At 37.2% G+C, this 16226-nt stretch overlaps 2 protein-coding genes across 2 annotated transcripts; both read left to right on the top strand.

Moving 5' to 3' along the window:
- The first annotated feature begins 261 nt into the window (after window positions 1-261).
- LOC134003158 (microfibril-associated glycoprotein 4-like) lies at window positions 262-2483 on the top strand. Its single transcript, XM_062442284.1, has 6 exons — window positions 262-267; window positions 527-700; window positions 1258-1296; window positions 1384-1480; window positions 1567-1734; window positions 2230-2483. The coding sequence occupies exons 1-6, from the start codon at window positions 262-264 to the stop codon at window positions 2481-2483; spliced, it is 738 nt and encodes a 245-aa protein (XP_062298268.1).
- A 7910-nt stretch (window positions 2484-10393) lies between these two features.
- LOC134003159 (microfibril-associated glycoprotein 4-like) lies at window positions 10394-14057 on the top strand. The gene is made up of 8 exons (XM_062442285.1): window positions 10394-10486; window positions 11143-11235; window positions 11630-11708; window positions 11984-12141; window positions 12704-12742; window positions 12830-12926; window positions 13016-13183; window positions 13683-14057. The coding sequence occupies exons 1-8, from the start codon at window positions 10394-10396 to the stop codon at window positions 13934-13936; spliced, it is 981 nt and encodes a 326-aa protein (XP_062298269.1). The 3' UTR covers window positions 13937-14057.
- The last annotated feature ends 2169 nt before the right edge of the window (window positions 14058-16226 follow it).

The following is a 16226-nucleotide window of genomic DNA, read 5'->3' on the forward strand; positions in this document are numbered from 1 at the left end:
AAGTCATGTTAACACACACACACACACACACACACACACACACACACACACACACACACACACACACACACACACACACACACACACACACACTCAAAGACATCATGTTTCCACTTGTACAGAAAATAGTTTTATCAGTGTGAAGCAGCAGCTGTTCAGTCATTTATTAATATTTATGATATTAATACAGTTCAGACACATCAGAGCATCCAGACTGACTGACATCAAGATTTTCATCAGATCCCCTCAGCAGAACTGACGATGAAGGTGAGTTTGTGAATTTATACACCTGACTGAATTAATATTGATCAGAAGTTTCAGTCAGATTCTCTGAAATAGTCTGTGGTGATAAAAGAGTTTCTAACAATTTCCTTGTATTTATTTTCATTATATATTTCACTTTTAAAGTTTCATTCTTTAATTCTGTTTACAAAGCTACAAAATCCCAAAATACAGTCAGTTGTTTTAATAAAATTGGACGTGAATCTTCTCAGTGAGTTTAGTTTTATTTTATTTTGTGTGTGCTGCTGTGTTTCTGTTGCAGCTGGTTTCAGTCTTCCTCCTCCTCCTGGCTCCAGTGTTGACCTGCTGCTTACCTCTCGTCCTTCCGCTGGACTGCAGTGACATCCATAACAATGACAACAGCCAACTCAGTGGAGTGTACACCATCTATCCCATCGGAGCCACGTCTGCTGTCCAGGTACAATTTGTTCGGGAATTTTCCACAAATTACGTACATTGGCATACACTGGCTCAAACTAGACACTGAGGTCATTGTAAGGCTGTACCAAATCTTAACAATGAGACATTTAGACAGTAGGTGCTCATGTCTGCTACTTTTGGGGAAAGCAGGAGACACCTTGATAGTGTTGCTAAGGTCAGAGATGTATTTGCCTGTTTCTCTGAATGGAGTAGAGGTAACTGTTGTCAGAGGTTGGATATTGTTGACCCTGAGGAATGGAGGACAATGGTGCTGAGCTGTGTTCCCAGACATTATTGTCATTTGTAGACCAATAGACTAAATTCTACATCACTGGCCTCTTTATTAGGTCCACCTGTGAAATCTAATTGAAAACAATGACTGACTCAGTATTTCTAGAGAGAAGTTGAGACTACTTGAATAGGAGTCAGTTGGAGCAGCTAGCAGCTGTCAGTGACACTTTAAGGTGCTTCAGACTCAAGTCGGGGCAGCTGCTGATTGATTGAATATAGTTTTAGTAAAGGATCATATTTACTAATGAGTGTGTTTGTGTGTAGGTGTACTGCGACATGGACTCAGCAGGAGGAGGATGGACGGTGAGTTTTTGAACAGAAGTCATCAAGTCACAGCTGAGTGGTTTTCAGTATGAACACTTCCTGTTTGACGTTCATAATAACCCCCAGGTGTTCCAGAGGAGGATGGACGGCTCGGTGAACTTCTACAGGCCCTGGGATCACTACAAGAAGGGCTTTGGTAGCGCTGCTGGAGAGTACTGGCTGGGTGAGAACAGTCATGTGACTTCATGAAACTCTCTGTTCATTAAAACAAACAAACTCTGACGTGACTTCATGTTTGTGTGTTTTCAGGCCTGGAGAGTCTCTTCCATCTGACTCTGAGGAAAAAGTTTGAGCTGCTGGTTGACATGGAGGACTTCAGTGGGAACAAAGCGTTTGCTCGTTACTCCTCGTTCTCCATCGACCCAGAGTCCCACGGATACAGACTGCATGTGTCTGGATTCACTGATGGAGGAGCAGGTCAGTTACTGTTAGCAGTTAGTACTTGTGTTTGTCTAATGTTTGGTTTCCACATGGAGACACTGAGGATTTCTGCCCTTATGTTGGATTATTTGTGTGATTCCTTCAGCTAAATACAGATTCACAAAGATTTTCAACTCAGTAACAACAAATCTGTGGTCTGCTCATGTTTTATTAATTACATGAAGCTTTGGTTTTTATAAACACATTTAAAGGAAACATGTAAATGAGCCCGAGCAGGTTTCAGGTGTTTTTATCCCTTCAACCTTTTACAGTTCTTGTCTACATGACATACTGCATGTTGTTATGTTACAGTAGCAGCAGCAGATGCAGTACTAGTAGTACTGGAAGTATTTGTACAAGTGGTGGCCATAGCAGTAGTACAGTATTAGAAGTGAAAGTTGTAGTGTTAATAGTTATATAACATTATATAATATGGTGTCATTAGCAGCAGTGTTGTGATCATACACTTGTTGTTTTCTTGTGTTTCTGTAGGAGACTCCATGAGTTATCACAACGGACAGAAGTTCACCACCTTCGACAAAGACCAGGACTCCTGGGGCGGTAACTGTGCCTCATCATACCTGGGGGCGTTCTGGTACTACGGCTGTTACCATACAAACCCCAATGGGGTTTATCGTGTGGGGGCTTTTGACACTTTGTCAGGTGTTGGAATGACATGGAATAACTGGAAGGGCAGTAACTACTCCCTGAAGACCTTCAGCATGAAGATTCGTCCTGTGCAGTAATTCTCCAGAACAAACATCTCTTTCTTTCTTTCTCTCTGATCTAATCTGTAACCTCACATATAAATCAAATAAATATTTCCAGCATTAGTAAAAGTCAGAGTGGAGTGTTTGTGTGAACAGCTGCTGGGTGTAAAGTCTTGTGTCAAACAGCTGACGGGAGAACTTTTACTTGTAATGAAGTATTTTAAACTTATGAAAAGAGAAAGCTGCTGATGTTTTCTTTGTAAAGCCTTATAAAACCAAGACTATGGAAATAGAGAGAAAATAAGATTTATTTTTTTCCACCATGAAATTAGAAACAACTGATTAAATATCCTGCCAGACACAATATCACCAGTCGATCCAGCACAAAAGATAAATAATGAATCTCTATTTTCTTCCTCTAACATGCAGTTACTACTGCTGTAATTACTTAGTTTTTCTCCAAGTTTTTGTTTGATTTTATTGTCACACAGCAAATTAAAGCGAAAAGAAAAAAAAACAGGATAACAGTTGAAGATAGACTTTGATTTGTCATAATTAGTTGATTTCTCTTTAGTCTTTAGAACAATACAGCTGGCCTGTTTCCCTTTCTACAAAATAATATTACTTCCCATGAAAAAAAACTATTTACCAAAACATTTTCATCAATGAAATGTTATTGAGTCCAACTCACAATCAAACCAAATCAACACCAAACATTTGAAGGTTATAAAGTCAACTAATCATAAATTAAAACATTTTAAATAAATTTAACCCGATTAAAGAAGTTAATGAAATGTATATATATACTGAAGTCCAATCATATATTTTCCCACTTCAGTTCTTGTGTGTTGTAAAGATTGTGGTGAGTGGTGCAGGGTAATGAGTGCGAATGAGTTCAGTTCAGTTGTGATCAGTGAATTCAACAAGAATTCTCTGACTTTTTGTGTTTAATGGTTACTAAATCTAATAGCCCTTTAATTTGAGGTCATTTTAACATTCACATATGCTCTCCATCTAACTCACTTGTTTGGGATTTCTTACATTTAATTGAATCTTTAAGTCTTACTCAGTTATGGGCACTGCTCATGTACATTGTTACACTCTTCACCTTATTTTATCATCTGGTATTCTGGTCCACATTGTCCTGATTAATGAGGACAATTTTTCTGACCATTGTAGAGTTAATGACAGAATGTAAATACATTGAATGGCTGTTAGTGAAAAACTGCAGAACATGAACAGAACCAGACACAGGTTGTGATTTATAAGCAGAATTATAACATAAATATGCCTTGCTAAACTATTGAGTGAAAAAAAGAGGAGGTGATTTGGTTTAAGGCCTGAATAAAGTTACCTATTTTTAAAGATAACTGACTCGAATGGGAAACTTCCAGCTGTGAAAATAAGCAGCTAAAACAGGAAGACCTGAAGTGAACTCTGTTTATCTGAAACAGCCAAAAAAAATATAAAACCATTTAAAAACTGTTCTCAGAGTATCAAAGTATATGACTCAACAAAATTATATATTTATATATATATAATTAGTGCCATGGGTGCGCAGCTCCGAGGCACTCCTCTTAATCTTCTCCATACTTCTTATTCTTATTCTTCTGCCAAATTTCAGCGCGTAACTCGTCCGGCAGCTTTGAGAAAACTCTGACAATATATACATCAAAACGTGCGGCTCGATCAGGAAAGAGGTGCTGTGACTTTGGTGTTGAAATTCCAATTTTTCCCAAAGTTTTCCCAAAAAAAACAGACATAATTCCCCATTGGAAATGAATGGGAATATTTTTTTTTTAAACCTACAAAAATTTCAACGTTTTTCGGAATCACTGTGCTCTCTCATACCTGCACATAGAAACTTTAAACCGGAGGAAAACTTGTGCTCTCTCCAAAATACCAAACTGTTTTTACATAACATGTAAACTTTTCAAACTATGAGCAGTCAAACGAGGAGTGGAAATCACTTTTTCTTCAAAGTTAGAGTGGAAGCGTCAGTTAGCTTGAGTGCGAGAACCAGTAAATAATAACCTTAATTTTTATTTTTAACTCGAGCTCACGGCCAAACCGTGAAAAGGAGACAAATAATCTTTGGTCAAAATGTAGACATAGGTGTTGGGATTCATAAAATGTGAAGTTGACAGGCGGGGTCTGCACAAAATTTAAACAGGGGGGCCGAGACCGGCGGCAATACCTGTCTCACTCCCCATTGACCCTAATGTAATCGTCTTTTATTTTCAAAAGAATCTCACTCTGTCTTCGTACTGAGCTTACTTATTTTAAGGAATATCTGAATAAAATAAACACTGTCAGAATCTGCCGGCTTCTGTGTCTCTCACAGTGTTTTCGGTTGGACAGGAGTTACGGTTTTCTCACATTTTGCAATTGCTCGGGATCTTGTCAGAAGCCAAATTCTGGGGCATTTTTAGAAATTCCAAAAAGATTCTCACATCGCCGTAGCAACCGTAGAGCCTTAGCTGCCCTTAGCAACCCGTTGCTGGGCAGAAAGTGAGCTACTTTGTTGTGATTGGCTAATTCCTGTCTGTCTGTTTTGTCAGTTAACCGAGCTAATTCATTTGAATGGAGTGATTAATTCATGTCTACTGTGGACAAAATAAATAGTTTTATTGTATTGTATTGTTTTGTGGGTCATTCCGTGAAATCGGTACATTTTGCGTCCCAGAGAAATAATCTGTCATAAAATCACTATAATACCAAATACACACATAATTTAAAAACTTAACATTAGTATGTCTTCTATCATCAACACTACCTCAAATTTAAGTAAATTAAATATTACTTTCCATAGTTAAATTTGCATTTATGTTGATAAGGCAGGGATTTTCGCCTGTCCCTCACTATGAAAGTTATTTTTCAGGTCTTTTTAGTTGTTACTTGTTGTTGGAAAAATTATACAATTTTCACATTTGTATATTGTTCTAATAGTAATCTCATTGTTAAGCAAGGTTTTCAGCATGAATACATGTCATCTTTATAACATTTTAATCATTTTATCAGTGTCCCCTGATTTCATGTCAGCCCTGTTACTGACACAAAAAAACCTCTGTAAAATAAAGGCACATTCCAACAGTGACATCATTCACAGGAAGTTACATCATTTACAGGAAGAGGATTTTCAACAGTTAAAACACAACTAAGTTTCTCTCTTCTATAATGTATAATTTTTTTGTTTTATGAGATTGTTGGGGTGGGGGACATCATACAGCGTCATTACTGTTACCAATTTGTAACATATTAATTAAAATAATAATTTGTATATCTTGATATTTACCATATCTACAAGTAATATTCTTTCAAACTGTATGACATGTGCTCTTGTGACCTTGGACATTAGCTAGCTAGGGGCAAATTAGCTTGAAATCGTCAATCCTGTTACTGTCAAACCTGTTACTTTTCCAGAGTAACAGGAGTGACACTGATTAGATTTCACTCTAGTCACACAGTTTAAAACGTTTATTTAGATAAATTGCTAACATTTTTAAAAGTTATCTTGTTTGTATCATTGAGCTGATGCCCATATTATGAAATGTGGGTGACATATGAGCATTTATTACAGTCTTAGTAACATTTGTTAATATATGCATCTAACATTTTATTGAGGTTGCTTTCTTATTATAAAGATAATGTAATATTGTTGTTTTGATTAAATTGTTTATATGTATACTTCAATACACTTTTACAGATGCTATTAGTATGCGTGACCAAACTCTGAGCCAATCTAGTGCAGTTGATTGGACTAGTACAGACATCATTGGAAAGTGGTGTATGGTCAGGTATGATGGTGACATTTACCCAGGTATTGTCATTGCAACAGATGACACTAACATCCAGGTCAAATGTATGCACAGTGAAGGTCCAAATTAATTCTATTGGCCTATTCATGATGATGTAATCTGGTACCTCTATGACGATGTGCTTCGCTTCATCCCAGCCCCACTACCAATCACTGGTCGCCATGTGGCGATCCAAAGCGATATATGGTTGGATCTTACAAAGTAAAATGAGAGATATCTCCATTGAATGTGCATATCACATTCATAGATTTATTTGTGAAGTAGTTCTCCTGTTCTGTTTTCAACACTTTATCTCCGTTTCTTGTTAACATTAATTATAGTATGGTTACATTCTAAGTTTTAAATCTCATTTCCTATGGTGCTACCTCCCTCAGTGACAGGAAAGTATTACTTTAATGTGGTTTTGCATTCACCATGTTATTATTTACCTATTTAACTTTGATGGAGTTTTTACCTAACTCAATGTGAATTTTGTTACTTCAAAGAGACTTGTGATGTGTGATAGGTCTTTATGGCCTGGTTTTAATGCCAGTTGATTTCTCTGACCAGTGTAGTGAGGATCAGTTTCAATTAAAGTAACATTCTTCTAAATCTCTTGTTAATCATGTATTTGTGTAAATACTACACTACAGAACCTCACCCCTATCTTGTAATGTTAAAGAAAAGGAAACCAAATACCAGCTAAAAGAACTTTGTCTGGAATTCATGATCCCGACTACAAACCCCTCAAAACATTACATTTCTTAGAATTCAATATGCTTCACTAATATAACTATGCAAATTCCATGCTACTGCAATTTAAAAGATAGTTATTTATAAGGTATAATAATATAATAACAACAATAATAATAAATGCAGTAATGTTTTTAAAAGATACAAATATGTACAGTGTGCTGAACAATGTGTCCCATCATTCCTGTTACTCTTGTCAGTCCTGTTACTTCATATGTCAGTCCTGTTACTGTCATTAATTTGATAAAAATGTAAAAATGATAATCAGAAGGGCCACCCAGGTATTACCAATCCAAATAAGACTGTAAAATGTTTTGGAAACTACCTTTTATTCAATACTTCTCTCATAAAAATACATATATATCTTAATTAATATGTGGTCTCTTTTTAAATTTTTTATTTTCTTGGTCATCTGAATGATGAAATTGAAATTTTAAAAATATATTCATAATCTGAAATAATCCCAGTTTAATGAGGGACTGAAATACTGTCCATACATGTGTAAACTGTTAAACAATTCTAATTCCAAATATATTATATAGTAACCATTTTGTCCGTAACAGGGTTGACAGATAAATTGTATCATGGAGTGGATAACATGTCATAAAATAAATAAAATAAATAGCCTGAGATGGCACCATATAATTTATTGTAACTTTAAGATGTCTTCTTTCCATAGATACTTTTAAAATTGTGATACAAATGATTTTATATTTTAAATTCTGAAAGTTGAAAAGGTACCGATTTCGTGGAATGACCCTTGTATTGTAGTTGTATGATTTGTGGTGTATAAAAAGATTTAACATTCATCAATAGAAGATGAACTCAATGTACATAATTATAATGACTAATATCATTTCATACAACTGAGTAATTTAAAATAAAAAAGTATAATAACATGTGTTAATGATAAGATTTACTTAATAATTTCATAACAGTGATGTTCCTGTCTGTGAACAAATTAAGTAGACTTCACTTAATTAGTTTAAATAAATATTATTTATGCTTGAATATAATTAACCGTTTCAGGGATGTTAAGTTGAGAATAAAGTACATTACACTTGATACTGACTAGTAAGATTGACTTAATACTGGAAACCAGAATATGATCAGGGTGAATTTTGAACACTGGAAATGAATCATGAACTCATCCCGGCAGCAGCCCCGTGGCACTCAAAATGTCCCTGGAATTTTCTAGTTGAATATTATAATTCACACAGACTCTCTCTCTCTATCTCTCTCTCTCTCTCTCTCTCTCTCTCTCACACACACACACACACACACACACACACACACACACACACACACACACACACACACACACACACACACTCTCTCTCTCTATCTCAATCTCTCTCTCTCTCTCTCTCTCTCTCTCTCACACACACACACACACACACACACAGACACACACACACACACAAACTCTCTCTCTCTCTCTCTCTCTCACACACGCACACACACTCCCTCACATAGTCTTGTTTTTGTTAGTTGTGGGGTCCACCAGTTTTTTGGTCACTAGTGAGGACCACCCTTTCCAGTGGTCAGACATGCTTGAAAAAAATCAGGGGAGGTTAATATTTATAGTTGAAGACAAATATCACTTTAAATTAACAATCAAACAACTTTTGTTCCAAACCAGTTTTTGGGTACTTTTGGGGACAGTACTGGTTTTCATCACTCTTGGGGTCTTATTTAATTTATTTAGGTACTTAGTTATTTATTTTCCTCTATTTTGTGTGCTGTACAGCTGTCTGGGGTGGGAGCATTGTATGTTGTTATGTTTGTTTGAAATAAAAAAACGTATTTAAAAAATATAATAAAAAAACTCAATAATAGCAGGGTCCCACCCTGACCATATCAGTAAGTAGTCAAGGTTGAAGGATTTTGGAGTTCTTTGCAGAACAGAGGTTGGCATTACTAAAGCATGTCATTGGATGCCAAAGAACAATTTAACTCAACAGGACATTTGGGATATCATCAGTTTCCCATGTAAGTAACAAAAAAAATATAAATTCAACTGACAGAAAAATAACAGTCCTACTTTAATAAGTTCTCATTATTCATCATAAACAGCAGCCAATCAGAGAGCTGTAATTTGGTGCTTTGTCAAACAAGAAACATCCTATTTAAATTTTCTAATGGAAAACAAGAGCAGCCTACAAAAAAAAGTTTCAGGCAACTGGAAAAAAACAGAAGGATATGTATCCATAGCTGAGGTATTCAATATAATACTGGCTGCAGTGTTTCTTGTTCTGCACCATTTTGCCGAAATGATAAGATTGTCGTTGTTTTATGATGGTATCCAGTTGATAAAATAATTAGAGCTGCAGCAGTCAAATACAATAACAAGGTCAAAGGTCCATAGAAGTTTGGGTTGGAGGGTTTGATATTATTTGACTAAAATCAATGCATTTTCACACAGTTGTGGACTATTATCATTAGAATACTTATTAAAAACACACTGTCTGCAACCTACCAGATGTAGGGATGGGATTGATCTTTAGCCTACAACAGCACTTTTTATTTCCTTGTTGGAATAAAAGCTCCAACACATCATACTTTATGATCCAACTGATAAAGATTTATACTGCCTATTAATATTTGACTTTTGTTCCAGGTTAAAGATGATTACATGCAATTGAGATTGTTTGTGACTCAGCAGACTTTATAAACCTCCGGCTGTGAGTAACTTGTTCATTCTTCTCCTGGTTGGTTTCCTGGTTGAAGCTGCTGATTCATTTCACCCTCACTCATCGGCTTGATTCATATTATTTTCAGCATATAAAGGTAACGTAACCAACAGTTTTCATCGTGTTTTTGTCTATGTGTGTTTAAATGATCTGATAACAATAGAGATGATAGTTATAGTGATGTGTTATGTTGCTTTGTTGGCTGGATTGGTGAATGAAGGAAACAGGGGAAGAAGGAAATTGAATGAATTATTATTGTGTAAACTCCAACATGACATTTTTCATCCAGAAACATTACTCATATTAGAGTAGGTATAATAATGAGATAGTGCATAAAGAAACACCAACAAGTCCAATTCAGTTAAACATTCATAACTAATACTGGTACTCTAGGTTATGTCTAGTGAATGATTCAAATGCATGATGCAGAGTTATTGAGTGTGTCACTGTAGAGACCTGATGAACAGATGAGATGAATGTTGCCAAATAAAAGGTACAGCACCAGTTTAAGCAGGTTGATGAAGGTTTTGCAGTTAACTTGCTTGTTCACTGGGGCTGCTTCTCACAGAGGATGGAGTTTGATGTCCAGAGATGAGAAGCTGGAGTCTGGATCTTGTAATTTTTAGTGAGTTGACCAGTTTGGATTTGAAAAGTTTATTTTGAGGTATTCTGTTGTTCTAATTCACATCTTCAGACTACCAAAATGCAAGCTTTCAACTGGCATGATGGAAAGAAATACCAAAAACCAGGAACCACAGACTCTTACATAAGAGACTGCGTGTGTGTCGGTTTTCTGGTAAATGTCTGTGAGTATCTGTATGTCCTTGGGCATGACATATTTTGCAGCATATCTTGCTCCTTATTGTGGTTTGCCCTTTGAACAGTTGTTTGGTAAATCATAAATGTCCTTAAAGTCAGAGTTCACAGTGATATTAAAGTAGGTGACCGCTCATCTCTGTTGGTGACTGACTCTCAGAGGTGAGTTATCATTTATCTAAGTGATACTATATGTGACCAGATTTCTGTTAATCTATCTTATTGTCTTTCTGTGCTGGTGGGTCACAATCGCAGTGTAAAATCTCATATTTGTATATTTGTTTGTAATCACCTGATCTGAAGGCAGTTGGCTTCATAGGTCATCAATCAAACTGTTAATCACTGATTAGGTGCAGCTGTAGAATAACTCATGTAATGGGTCATCATAAATGTCTCATTGTGACTTTGACGAAAGTCCAACTCTTCTCTGTGTTTCTTCGTGAACCAAGATGAGGAAGGAAGTTGACTTATGACTGACTAACCCTGTTTGAGATAGGTGGCCACAACCTACAGTAGCTAAGGTTGAACATCAGGCCTGTAGGGGGTGCTAATGGGTCCACACAGCCTTCATGGTAGTGAGCCCTGCTGTTGCAACACCTCTACATTAGTGACGTAACCACTTCTGTGGATGTTGAGGATGGAGGCAGCGTGTTCAACAAGGTGCCGGTGGCAGAAGTACAGGACCCACAACCCAGCACCATACAGCAGGATGTTCAGCATGATGGTGTGGTACACACTGACTTTTGGTGGCTAATCTGTTGGTGTCAGAGGAGATGTTGCTGCCCAAGTAGCTAAACTGGTGGAGTACTTTCAGCCAGGTCTGATCTAATAACCTAATGACCTGAGCCAGTCAGTACTAAATATTTGATCCCAGTAATGGAACAGAGTCTCCACAGTGTAGGTGGATGTCAGGTTTGGGGCACAACAAAGTCATGTTAACAGGAACACACACACACACACACACACACACACACACACACACACACACACACACACACACACACACACACACACTCAAAGACATCATGTTTCCACTTGTACAGAAAATAGTTTTATCAGTGTGAAGCAGCAGTCATCAGCAGCAGTCATCAGTCATTTATTAATATTTATGATATTAATACAGTTCAGACACATCAGAGCATCCAGACTGACTGACATCAAGATTTTCATCAGATCCCCTCAGCAGAACTCTGATGATGAAGGCAAGTTTGTGAATTTATACACCTGACTGAATTAATATTGATCAGAAGTTTAAGTCAGATTCTCTGAAATAGTCTGTGGTGATAAAAGAGTTTCTAACAATTTCCTTGTATTTATTTTCATTATATATTTCACTTTTAAAGTTTCATTCTTTAATCCTGTTTACAAAGCTACAAAATCCCAAAATACAGTCAGTTGTTTTAACAAAATCGGACGTGAATCTTCTACGTGAGTTTAGTTTTAGTTTATTTTGTGTTTGCTGCTGTGTTTCTGTTGCAGCTGGTTTCAGTCTTCCTCCTCCTCCTGGCTCCAGTGTTGACCTGCTGCTTACCTCTCGTCCTCCCGCTGGACTGCAGTGACATCCATAACAATGACAACAGCCAACTCAGTGGAGTGTACACCATCTATCCCATCGGAGCCACGTCTGCTGTCCAGGTACAATTTGTTCGGGAATTTTCCACAAATTACGTATCGTACATTGGCATACACTGGCTCAAACTATGCACTGAGGTCATGGTAAGGCTGTACCAAATCTTAACAATGAGACATTTAGACAGTAGGTGCTCATGTCTGCTACTTTTGGGGAAAGCAGGAGACACCTTGATAGTGTTGCTAAGGTCAGAGATGTATTTGCCTGTATCTCTGAATGGAGTAGAGGTAACTGTTGTCAGAGGTTGGATATTGTTGACCCTGAGGAATGGAGGACAATGGTGCTGAGCTGTGTTCCCAGACATTATTGTCATTTGTAGACCAATAGACTAAATTCTACATCACTGGCCTCTTTATTAGGTCCACCTGTGAAATCTAATTGAAAACAATGACTGACTCAGTATTTCTAGAGAGAAGTTGAGACTTCTTGAATAGGAGTCAGTTGGAGCAGCAAGCAGCTGTCAGTGACACTTTAAGGTGCTTCAGACTCAAGTCGGGGCAGCTGCTGATTGATTGAATATAGTTTTAGTAAAGGATCATATTTACTAATGAGTGTGTTTGTGTGTAGGTGTACTGTGACATGGACTCAGATGGAGGAGGATGGACGGTAAGTTTTTGAACAGAAGTCATCAAGTCACAGCTGAGTGGTTTTCAGTATGAACACTTCCTGTTTGACGTTCATAATAACCCCCAGGTGTTCCAGAGGAGGATGGATGGCTCGGTGAACTTCTACAGGCCCTGGGATCACTACAAGAAGGGCTTTGGTAGCGCTGCTGGAGAGTACTGGCTGGGTGAGAACAGTCATGTGACTTCATGAAACTCTCTGTTCATTAAATAAACAAACAAACTCTGACGTGACTTCATGTTTGTGTGTTTTCAGGCCTGGAGAGTCTCTTCCATCTGACTCTCAGGAAAAAGTTTGAGCTGCTGGTCGACATGGAGGACTTCAGTGGGAACAAAGTGTTTGCTCGTTACTCCTCGTTCTCCATCGACCCAGAGTCCCACGGATACAGACTGCATGTGTCTGGATTCACTGATGGAGGAGCAGGTCAGTTACTGTTAGCAGTTAGTACTTTAGTGTTTTTCTGATGTTTGGTTTCCACATGGACATACTGAGGATTTCTGCCCTTATATTGGATTATTTGTGTGATTCCTTCAGCTAAATACAGATTCAAAAAGATTTTCAACTCAGTAACAACAAATCTGTGTTCTACTCATATTTTATTATTTACATGAAGCTTTGGTTTTTATTAACACATTTAATGAAGAAACATGTAAATGAACCCCAGCAGGTTTCAGGTGTTTTTATCCCTTCAACCTTTTACAGTTCTTGTCTACATGACATACTGCATGTTGTTATGTTACAGTAGCAGCAGCAGATGCAGTACTAGTAGTACTGGAAGTATTTGTACAAGTGGTGGCCATAGCAGTAGTACTGTATTAGTAGTGACAGTTGTAGTGATAATAGTTATATAACATTATATAATATGGTGTCATTAGCAGCAGTGTTGTGATCATACACTTGTTGTTTTCTTGTGTTTCTGTAGGAGACTCCCTGAGCTTTCACAACGGACAGAAGTTCTCCACCTTCGACAAAGACCAGGACTCCTACAGTGGTAACTGTGCCAGAAAATACCTGGCAGCATTCTGGTACAACGAATGTCACCGTACAAACCCCAACGGGGTTTATCGCTGGGGGGCAGATGGCACCATCTATGCTGTAGGAGTGGAGTGGACCGTCTGGAAGGGTATTAACTACTCCCTGAAGACCATCAACATGAAGATTCGTCCTGTGCAGTAATTCTCCAGAACGAACAAACAGAATATCTGTTGATGTCTTTCTTTCTCTCTGATCTAATCTGTAACCTCACATATAAATCAAATAAATATTTCCAGCATGAATAAAAGTCAGATGTGGAGTGTGTGTGTGAGCAGCTGCTGGGTGTAAAGTCTTGTGTCAAACCTGAATACAGCTAGCCTATTTCCCTTTCTACAAAAGAATATTGCTTCCCATGAAAAAGAAAAAGAAATTACCAAAACATCTTCATCAATGAAATGTTATTGAGTCCAACTCACAATCAAACCAAATCCACACCAAACATTTGAAGGTTATAAAGTCAACTCATCATCTTTTTGTCACAATCATAAATTAAAACATTTAAAAACAAATTTGACCTGATTACAGAAGTTAATGAAATGTATATATATCTAAAAGTCCAATCATATATTTTCCCACTTCAGTTCTTTTGTGTTGTAAAGATTGTGGTGAGTGGTGCAGGGTAATGAGTGTGAATGGGTTCAGTTCAGTTGTGATCAGTGAATTCAACAAGAATTCTCTGACTTTTTGTGTTTAATGGTTACTAAATCTAATAGCCCTTTAATTTGAGGTCATTTTAACATTCACATATGCTCTCCATCTAACTCACTTGTTTGGGATTTCTTACATTTAATTGAATCTTTAAGTCTTACTCAGTTATGGGCACTGCTCATGTACATTGTTACACTCTTCACCTTATTTTATCATCTGGTATTCTGGTCCACATTGTCCAGATTAATGAGGACAATTATTCTGACCATTGTAGAGTTAATGACAGAATGTAAATACATTGAATGGCTGTTAGTGAAAAACTGCAGAACATGAACAGAACCAGACACAGGTTGTGATTTATAAGCAGAATTATAACATAAATATGCCTTGCTAAACTATTGAGTGAAAAAAAGAGGAGGTGATTTGGTTTAAGGCCTGAATAAAGTTACCTATTTTTAAAGATAACTGACTCGAATGGGAAACTTCCAGCTGTGAAAATAAGCAGCCAAAACAGGACGACCTGAAGTGAACTCTGTTTATCTGAAACAGCCCAAAAATATAAAACCATTTAAAAACTGTTCTCAGAGTATCAAAGTATATGATTCAACAAAATTATATATTTATATATATATAATTAGTGCCATGGGTGCGCAGCTCCGAGGCACTCCTCTTAATCTTCTCCATACTTCTTATTCTTATTCTTCTGCCAAATTTCAGCGCGTAACTCGTCCGGCAGCTTTGAGAAAACCCCGACAATATATACATCAAAACGTACGGCTCGATCAGGAAAGAGGTGCTGTGACTTTGGTGTTGAAATTCCAATTTTACCCAAAGTTTTCCCAAAAAAAACAGACATAATTCCCCATTGGAAATGAATGGGAATATTTTTTTTTAAACCTACAAAAATTTCAACTTTTTTCGGAATAACTGAGCTCTCTCATACCTGCACATAGAAACTTTAAACCGGAGGAAAACTTGTGCTCTCTCCAAAACACCAAGCTGTTTTTACATAACATGTAAACTTTTCAAACTGTGAGCAGTTAAACGAGGAGTGGAAATCACTTTTTCTTCAAAGTTAGAGTGGAAGCGTCAGTTAGCTTGAGTGTGAGAACCAGTAAATAATAACCTTAATTTTTATTTTTAACTCGAGCTCACGGCCAAACCGTGAAAAGGAGACAAATAATCTTTGGTCATAATGTAGAAAAAGGTGTTGGGATTCATAAAATGTGACGTTGACAGGCAGGGTCTGCACAAAATTTAAACGGGGGGCTGAGACTGGCGGCAATACCTGTCTTGCTCCCCATTGACTGTAATGTAATTGTCTTTTTTTTCCAAAGGAATCTCACTCTGTCTTCGCACTGAGCTTACTCGCTCATTTTAAGGAATATCTGAATAAAATAAACACTGTCAGAATCTGCCGGCTTCTGTGTCTCTCACAGTGTTTTCGTTTTTTGGACAGGAGTTACGGTTTTCTCACAGTTTGCAATTGTTCGGGACCTTGTCAGAAGCCAAATTCTGGGGCATTTTGAGAAATCCAAGAAGATTCTCACATCGCCGTAGCAACCGTAGAGCCTTAGCTGCCCTTAGAAACCCGTTGCTGGGCAGAAAGTGAGCTACTTTGTTGTGATTGGCTAATTCCTGTCTGTCTGTTTTGCCAGTTAACCGAGCTAATTCATTTGAATGGAGTGATTAATTCATGTTTACTGTGGACAAAATAAATAGTTTTATTGTATTGTATTGTTTTGTATTGTAGTTGTATGATTTGTGGTGTATAAAAAGATTT

This window comes from Scomber scombrus, chromosome 21, assembly GCF_963691925.1.
Source record: "Scomber scombrus chromosome 21, fScoSco1.1, whole genome shotgun sequence".
Taxonomy (NCBI): domain Eukaryota; kingdom Metazoa; phylum Chordata; class Actinopteri; order Scombriformes; family Scombridae; genus Scomber; species Scomber scombrus.

Excerpts from the sequence above, each read along its gene's own strand:
- LOC134003158 (XM_062442284.1), top strand. Across the intron at positions 701-1,257 it reads GAGCCACGTCTGCTGTCCAG|GTGTACTGCGACATGGACTC; the intron begins GTACAATTTGTT and ends GTTTGTGTGTAG. Across the intron at positions 1,297-1,383 it reads CAGCAGGAGGAGGATGGACG|GTGTTCCAGAGGAGGATGGA; the intron begins GTGAGTTTTTGA and ends AATAACCCCCAG.
- LOC134003159 (XM_062442285.1), top strand. The coding sequence starts at position 10,394 with ATGCAAGCTTTCAACTGGCATGATGGAAAGAAATACCAAAAACCAGGA. Across the intron at positions 10,487-11,142 it reads GCGTGTGTGTCGGTTTTCTG|GATGGAGGCAGCGTGTTCAA; the intron begins GTAAATGTCTGT and ends GTGGATGTTGAG. Across the intron at positions 11,709-11,983 it reads GCAGAACTCTGATGATGAAG|AGCTGGTTTCAGTCTTCCTC; the intron begins GCAAGTTTGTGA and ends TGTTTCTGTTGC.